Raw genomic sequence first — 9079 nt, 5'->3', positions numbered from 1 at the left:
GAGCCCGGCCGCGTCCTCCTGCCCCCGCCCGGAGGCTCTGCCTGCAGCGCAGCCGACCACCCCCGCTCGCCCCGCGCCGCCGCGGAGACAATAGAGGCCGGCGGGGCGCATGCTCCTTGTTCCTCTCCTCCCCCGCGCCCGGGAGGAGCCTGCGCTAACCCCTTCGCTGCCGCCGCGCCGGGCCCGGGGGGGCAGCGCCAGAAGCCGACGCTCGCAGGGGGCCGGACCCCTGGCCGGAGCTGCCTGACGCCCCCGCTTCCCTGCCCCGCGGGCCCTAGGTCTTGCGCAGCCCGCCGGGCCGGAGCAGCTCTGGGACGTGAAGGTTTCCCAACAGATGTCCGCTCAACTCCTTCGCCAGCCGGGAGCTGCTGGCCGCCGCCGCGAGGACGGAGGCCTTCTCGGAGCCGGCGCTGCAGGACGAGGCCGGAGGCTCAGCCCGGCCCCTATCGCTTGTGGCACCCAACGAGGCGGTGGCAGCGTAGGCTGGTCGATTTGATGAGGTCCAGGAGCACCTCCGGAGCTATTTGCAGGCACACACCTGTTAGCAAGATCAGGATTTGAGAGTTCAACTTCTCCGGAGCACAGACTGCTTCAGTTTCTGCCTTGTGCACATGCACAGCACATTGTCAGGCCTTAGTGAACTAAAAGTAATCTGTCCTGCTCGTTGTAAAGAGAACCTGTACTTAGGGCTTCTTTCCACCATGCTCTGGAGAACCACAGATCTTACTGTGGAAGGTTTGTCTGGCACCTGACCCTAAACGTTTTCCTTTCCAATTTATCCCATTATTACTTCTAATTCTTACATTCTTTGCATTACTTGAAATTTTTCCCCTTCTTTCCCATAGTTTAAATCATTTCTGCTGGGGAGGAGACCTATTTGTTGAGTATATCGTGTCCTCCTGATTCCTAAGGCACAACCAACTTTGCCAGTTAGTTGGTGCTGAGCGGATATGGGGATCTCTGTGCATTGCATCACGCGACTGGAACCAGACACGGTGACACAACACCAAAAATGCTATGATTTATTGTTGTGTGGAATGCTATAAACCAACAAAATGGCACACATTTCCACAGATTTTTACAATGTAACCGTAGGCAAACAAGCCTGAGCAGTGGGTTTCTTAGATTTTTTTAGTTGTCAAGAACAAAAGCACCACCCACATTTTTATTTGAATATTAAAATACAAAAGAATTGGTAGGCACTAAACATTAAAAAGCCTAGTGGGACAGTCTTAAAGTAATACTGGCAAATTAATGCACAAAATACTGGTCCTGTGAATTTAGCCATTGACTTCAGTGAAACCAAGAATTCACTCTTCATATTGGGAAATTCACACATCAGTTCCACAAGGATCATCTTCAAGTCTAGACACAGAACTTTTGCAACTTAATTCACTTTTCATTATTTATGTGTGTTACATTTGCATTTCACTCACTTCTCTCTGAAAACCTTTCCTAATGAGCTTCTTTTATGTTCCTAAACATTGGCACAAGCCTTAAATGCTAGAGCTGTCAACATTGGTTCCAGTTCCTCAAGGACTCCAGTATTTGTTTTAAATTTAGTAGGGTGCAATACCCGTTTGACTTCAGTGGGACTACACATGATAGCAATATTAAGCAAATGCACAGATCAGTGATTCTCAGCCAGGGTGCCAGGCCACCCTGGGGTGCTTTGACATCCTTTCAGGAGTGCCATGGGGTGCCACACCTTAGTACTGGTAAGTGTGCCAATTGGTTTCACAAGATAAACCTCAAGATCCTGGCCTGTTGTGATCTTCCTGAGTTCTGTGCAACAAAAGTTGTGCTCTGTTGAGGATGAGAAGTGCCAGGCTGGGGCAGACCAACAGTCCAGCTAGCCCTGTATCCTGCCAAAGTGTGGCAGAAGTGGATGCTATAGAGGGAGAGTGCTGTGTCAAAAGCACTGGCACACAACCTTCTGGCACCGCAGGATAAGCGAGTGGTGCAGGACCAGCCTGTGGGCCAGACTGGCCCCTGCACCCCAGGATTAGGCCTGCACACCTGGATCTGGACTGCGCTTTCCCAGGACCCCATGCAATCCCCACCAGGCTGCACGCGCCAGGATCAACGCCTTGGCCCCCATGCCACATCTTCCTGGCCTTGCATGCCAGATGGATCCCTGTACAGCCCTGCGCACCAGATCCAGCATGCAGGGTCATGGCCTATGGGGCTCCCCACAGCCTTGTGGAGAGCCCCATGAGCCAGATAACAAGATGCCAGGGTTGGATCTTGCTTATGGGCCAGAGATTGAGCACCCCTGCTCTAGAGCCGCTATTCAGTACCCTCTGCAGGGTCTATGATTGTTGGTTTGGAGCTGCCAGAGCCCGAGGAAACTCCTCCAACTGCTCCCTTCAAAAGCCATTCACAGATACAGAGGAGGATCAGCTCCTGCACCAGGCGCTCTGCAGAGCCCACTGCCGCCAGCTGCGCCGCAGGGGAGGGGCGTCTCTGCTCGGCCCTAAACTGCTGCCTGCGGTCATGCAGCCCGTGGCGAACTACAACTCCCAGCAGCCCTCGCGCTTCCTCTTCCCGGCGTCGCCTGTTGCTCCGGGCGGCCAAGATGGCGGCGCGCTGGAGCAGCGAGAACGTGGTGGTGGAGTTTCGGGACTCGCAGGTGAGCGCTGCCCTCCACCGCCGCCGCAGGGCGCATGCGCCCCCCTGCCCCGCCCGCCCTTGCTGGGGGCGAATCTGCAGTCCCCGGGAGGAGTCCGGGCTGCGTGGCGCGGGGGCTCCGCTCCTGGCCCCGGCGGCCTCTGCTCCCGCCGGCTTTGTGCTGGGGGGGTGGTTTAGGCTGTCACGCACAGGGCGCTGCCCGGGGTCCCTCGCCCGCAGCCGGCCGGGTCTGGACCGGAGCCCAGCAGGTGTTGCTGCAGGGGTCCCACAGCCGGTGCTGAAGTGCGGCTGCTTTGTGGGAGAGACGCGCTGTTTCTTGGCGCAGCCCTTGACTCTTCCAGCGCCTGCAGCTCCTCTGGGCAGCGACTGCCTCGCCAGGGCGATTTGTCTGCAGCTGCTTCTCTGCCTTCCGCGCGGCCTGTGAGCCGCGGTGCTGCCCTGGTGTGGGGCCAGGCGGGAAATCCAGTATCCAGCTGGAACCATGGGGAAAATCTAGGCTTGAGTTGGACGATGTTAGGCCAGTCAAACCGTGTTTCTATCACGAGTCTTTTGCTGTTTGTAGTTCCAGTTTAGGGCCTGAGTTGGCCTGTGAGTGGGGGCGGGGGGAACCAGCAGCGGCAGTTACAAGAGGGAGAGATTACTCTCTCTCTCTCTCTCTTTTTTTTTTTTTTTTTTTGTGCTCTTGCAGTTGCATAATATGTGTCTGCTTTCAAGAACTTTCTTTGAATAGAAACTTTCCTCATTTGTTTTAGTGAGGGTTTTGAGAAGAATCAGGGACAGAGAAACAAAATGATGCTCTGAGATTTGCTCTGTCACCCTGATTAATGTAGTCTCATTGTTTCCACAGTCCTCCATCTGTTCTCTTGTCTTACACTTGCATTGTAAACCTTGTGGGGTAAGGGCTGCCTTTTTGTCCTGCTGTTATATAGTGCTTAGCAGAGATGGACCTTGTCCTTGAGCATGATGGTAATAAAGATAACAAGTAAAGCCACCAAAACCAGCCTGAGAGGCTCAGGGGCTTGTGTTTTACTTGTAATTTGTTTTTAATTCAGTTTCAGGAACTATATCATTTTCCAGTAGCATCCTTATAATTTCTTTAAAACAAAGTTTTATGAAACCTGAAGGACAATGCAGACTTGAGCAGTAAAACAGATTCCATGAATTAATTCATTTTCAATCATTTCACTTCTTAAGTACTTATGTTTGAGTGACATTTTTGTTACCTAACAGTATATATAGTTTAATATCTGGCGCTGTCTCTGATAGGCGAGGGACTGTTTTTTCTGAATATAGGTTTCCCTCGTTTTATGTTGCACATGCATTCCTGGACAGTGGTGCATAACTCAAATTCACAAAAAGGGAACTCACTTTACAGTGTAACAAATAGGGATGTTACCATAATGGGGGTGTCAACTACAGAAAGATGTGTTGCAGACAACAAGTGAGGAGCACAGATCCACACAGGAGACTATATCTGTGTTGTATGTCACTCCCACAATGCACCTCACAAAGCAGCTGACTGCGAGTTTCTACCATACCAGTTGCTAAGAGTGAATTTACCTTGCATATAACAAATTTTTGATATGAAAAGGGTCGCTGCATAAGAATGAATTCACACATGCAGAACCCTCATAAAGCAAGGGAAACCTGTGTGTTCCCCTACCCACACCCCTCCCAAATTAAAAATAAGTGAATCTAGTAGCCCTGGACAGCTGTTGGTTTCAGCTTTGTGCTGTTGCGCCTCCTTAACTATGCTCTGCAGGGGCAGATCGGGGAGTTGGGGGAGTGTAATCGTACAGTTGTATCCCACTTTGATTTCTGCTTCATCCCAGCTTTAAGGCCCAGTGCCTTGAAAAGAGCAGCATTTCTATTCAGGCAGTGCAGAGGGAGTCAATTAACTTCATGGCTCATTTTAAAGTACCTGATTCCTGCTAATCTCTTTTCACTCCATAGGTATAAATGGCCCTCTCTCCTTTTAATGGTCTTAATGTTCCATTAATCAAGTTATCCTTTTTTTTTTTTTTTTTCTGCAGTTGTGCTGCCTGGTAAAATATCTCTTCCATTTCATATCCCTGAAGACTGGCTTTTAGTTCTAGCTAAAAACCTTAACTCAAATGTAGTAATATTAATTCAGGTGAAAAGACAATTGACAGCAAAGTGTTGAATGTACAGTCAAAGTTCTCAAGAAGGCTAGATTTGTTTTATATGTCTGAGTAACAGAGATGCATTTAACTGTAATGACTATAGGACTAATAAAACTGTATCTTTGTATTTTTTTTTTAACTTGATTTGTAAAACTAACAAATTAGTACATGTTCCAATAAAACTATATTTGCTTTGATCTTAAACCGAATAACGGCCCCTAGCATATCGATAAATCTAGTTTCTCTTTAACTGGAGAAAAAAAATGTGTTTGTATTATGTGATGATGCACCATAACAGCTGCATGCCTGTCTTCAAAATCCTAGATCTTCCCATGGCTCTGTTCTAGGAATGACTGCAATCTAGAGAAGGTATTCTCAATGAAAGGAAAGTAATGAGAAGCTAAAACAAATGTTACTTGCTTTTAAAGTCCCATTCCTAAACTAGATTTGTGAAAATAATAAAGATAGGAGATCTGTGCCTTGGTGTCATTTACTTGGAGTCTTTGGATGAATTTGTAGTGACTACCAGAGGTCTGAAGAGCCAAGACAGCTCCAGCCTGCTAGGAAATGTGCCACTTTGGTAACAGAAATAATGAGTTTTTCAGTTGAGACATTTTAAAATGGAACAAGTGTTGCTAAGCACCGTTATCATGCTGAAATCCTAGGATAAGTGTATATATAATTATGCTGTGACTAACTTTATTTTGCTTATTGCATATTTATTCCTTTTAATAAAGTGATCATATCAAATATCCTATTTTTTCCAGCTTACCTTGCACGTCAGATTTGTGATTTTTTTTTTTTTCTACTTGCCCATGACCTATGTGGTTAAGAATATTAAAATGTTAGGGGGTTGATCATTTTTAATGTTTCAAATTATTTCTGTTACTAATTGAGTTTATAGGGAAATAAAATAAACTGCCTTCGGAAATAAATTCTAGTCAAAATCATTCAGGCAGGTTTGACTGGAGGAAATTTGGAGTTGCTTGAAAAGTTAAATAAACAAAAAGTCACCTTTTGTTTAAAAAATCTGTGCAGGGAAACCTCATTAAATGTCATGCAAGATATTGCAAACTGTACTAAAGAAGAAAACAGACATGTTTAAAAGATGTACCAGAAATTACCCCAAAGTTTTGAAACTATGAATTAACTTTCTCTTTAGGAAAAGATGATGTGTTGAATTAGTGCATGTTCAGCATACTAAACCCAGTATACAACTTGTAACGCCACTGCTGTAGCTTTACAGACTGTGTAGGGTTTAATACACTGAATATATATGAAACAAACAAGAATTGGTTAATATCTTCTTCAGTCACTTTGTCTAGCAAATATGAAGAGATCAAGCTTGGACAAATTGTCAAGACATTGATAAAGAAGGATTCCCAGGAAGTTTGGTAATGAGAGCTGAAGGCTAGCATCTCTGGCTTGCTGGGTCAGGAGAAACAAAATATTACTAATATGAAATGATCTGAGGACATGTCAAGTGTTTCCTTAGCGAGTGGCTGTTTGTCAGGATCTTTTCAACCCTTTGTTTCTCTATTAAAATTGATAATGGTTACATTCAAAACTTTTTTTTTTCCCCCCTACTAGAGCTACACCAACTTTCATTCCTGGTTTAGGAGCTGGCACCACCTGCTGTATGCCTGGTCTGGGGCTACAATGCTTCAGTATCTGGGGCTGCTAGGCTGACACCTTTTACCTACATTAAACTACTCAGTATGTTTAATTTTGATTTTTAAGGTGTCTATGTAGGAAAGGCTGTGTAAGAAAACTGCACAACTGAAATGATGGTATTTTATGGGAGGCGATGGTTTCTTTAGATGATATCTTTTGATGGACCAGTTGCACAGTTAGGATAGAGTTGAATGAGCTTTTGAATGCGAGCACTTCTCAGATAATATTTTGCATTTGAAAGCTTGTCTAGTTCTATCACAACTATGCATTTTGTCCCATAAAAGATGTTTCACCCAAAAAAATCCTTGTTTCTTACATAATTCCTGGACCCTCACAGTTACAACATCACTCTAAAACTACCATAATATGGAAGGTATTTTATACAGTATTTTCTCCATAAAATCCTTTTGAGATTTACTCATATGAATTTCCTCAGTTTCACTATCTCTATTTTACAGATGGGGTCACAGGCTCAGAGGGGGAAGTGACTTGTCCAAAGTCACCCTGAAGATCAGTGGCAGAGCTGGCATACAATCTGCATCTTCCAAGTCTTTACCCTGTACTCTGTTTACTAGGTGACACTGCTTCAAAAACAGAACATTAAACTGGTGGCCAAAGAATTGCCTACCAACATTTTAGCAGTCAGGGCTCATAGAACTCCGAACAACAGCAGGAGAGTTAACTGTGGTAAATGAACTATTGGTAGCATAGCAGTAAATCAAATGAACTGCCTAATAGATGTCTGGGAAATATTGCCTGTGTTGGTAGCTTAACTAGTTTCAAACATGCAAAATTTGAATATGCCAATTTAGATAGGTAATGGTATAATTGCAGCAATTCTAGGTACCATAAGAATCTATGTTAAAGGCAAACGTGTCAGTATGAAAAGTCTGTGAAATATATCTGATGACAATTTTTTTTATACTATGTATTACACGGATTTGTGCATGTGCAGTTAAGAGTCATAGCTCAGCATGTGAACCTGTAAATGAGTTTTTCATCTTGTTCCAATTGATCATTGTTTTATGATATTGATTTTTGTCTTAACACAAATTCACTATCTAAAAATGCAGAATATTAGTACATGTGCATTCATTACAGTAATCTGTAAAGGATAATGAGGTTAAAAAGTATCTTGTAAAGTAAAAACATCTGAGTGGCTGTGTCCACATGAGATGCTGACTGTGCAGTAATGCCAAGGAACAGCTTTTTTGGTGACATTGACCACACCAGTCACGAGCTACGGTCCATAGTAGGGTCACATCATGCTTTCTGCCACATCACACTGCTGCGGAGCAGTCACAGGCTACTGCACAGTCAGCGTCTCATGTAGACTCGGCTAGTGAGTCTCTCTGAATCTAGCTATGCATCAGGTTAAGTCTTTTGGTAATTTTAGTAAGCTTTCTCCCATCTTGTGGGAAGGGTGGTTATAGTATGAAGACCACAAGATTTTTCCATTTTAGCTGTGTTTTTAAATGCATGCTGATTTGCTCTTACTCAGACAAAATTGTTGATGTCAATAATGTTTGGCAATTTCTATCTTAATTCTTGATTGGAAAAAAAAAGATACCTAAGAGATACTGTGGCAAATCTATCTTTTCTCTTGGTTATATTGGTTAACAGCATAACGACAATAAAGTCATGCCAAAGTAATATGATTATCTACTATGACAAAGTGGTGATTTTTTTAATTGGCTAGATGTGATGTCCCTCAGCTTTTCACATTTGTTTCCCACATTCTTCTCACAAATACACTAAGGGAATGTGGTTTAGATGAAGTTGGTAAAAGGTGGACAGCTGCAGTCAACAGGTCAATGCCAAACTTGAGGGAAGTATAAAGTGACATTCCCCAGGAATTATTCTGGGTCCAAAATTGTTTGGAGGCTTCATGAAAATTTGGAGGACAAAATGGAATACGCAATAAATTTGGGGATGATGTTCAGAGGTGTGTTGGCAAGCAATTTCAGAGTATACAATTAGAAGCCAAAATAACATGGATTAATTGGAAAAAATCACCTGAAAGAAATAGGATACAGTACATTAAGGGCATGCAAAGTACCATACTTAAGAATAATCAAATGTACAAATACAAAATAGAACATGATGGGTTAGACTGTAGTACTTCAGGAAAGGATCTGGGAGTTGCAGGAGATCACAAATTGATTATGAGTCAACAGTAGTTGCCAAAAAAGCCGGTAAAGCTAATAATACCATATTTTCTCCTACACCTTCCTTTTTTCTAAACGACAACTGTTGGAAATTGGGGTGCATATTAAGGCTGTGTGACGCTTCGGTCCCTGATTCAATTGGGCAAAGATTCGGCCCGTTTTTTTTTGTTTTTGTTTTTTTTTTGATGACTGAATCTCCAAATCTGAATCAAATCAGAGGACTCTTCCAATTTTAGATTTAGAGAAATTAAACCCTGCAAATCGATTCGGAAATAAACACAGCTTTAAACTTATTTATTTTTTCCCTACATGCATTTAGATAGCAGGTTGCTCATGAATGCTGGGACACTTTCCTTTCCCTGCTTAGCAGCAGACCTGGAAATGGACCAGAAGCACTTCTGGGTCCACTGGAGAGCATGCGGGGAGACCCCCCCGCCCCATGCCTCCCCAGCTGACTGGTGC

The 9079-nt window shown here is 44.2% G+C and overlaps 1 protein-coding gene across 1 annotated transcript in view; it reads left to right on the top strand.

Annotated features, from left to right (window-relative positions):
• Positions 1-2528: 2528 nt before the first annotated feature.
• The window catches only part of WDR59 (WD repeat domain 59), an 80263-nt gene continuing 73712 nt past the window's right edge, over positions 2529-9079 (top strand). The window contains exon 1 of the mRNA XM_019535616.1: positions 2529-2632. Within this exon, the coding sequence (XP_019391161.1) occupies positions 2579-2632 (54 nt within the window). The 5' untranslated portion in view covers positions 2529-2578. The remainder of the gene's footprint in view (positions 2633-9079) is intronic.

Source organism: Crocodylus porosus, unplaced genomic scaffold (assembly GCF_001723895.1).
Source record: "Crocodylus porosus isolate Cpor-Errol unplaced genomic scaffold, CroPor_comp1, whole genome shotgun sequence".
Taxonomy (NCBI): Eukaryota; Metazoa; Chordata; order Crocodylia; family Crocodylidae; genus Crocodylus; species Crocodylus porosus.
This window is presented reverse-complemented; position numbering and strand designations above follow the sequence as displayed.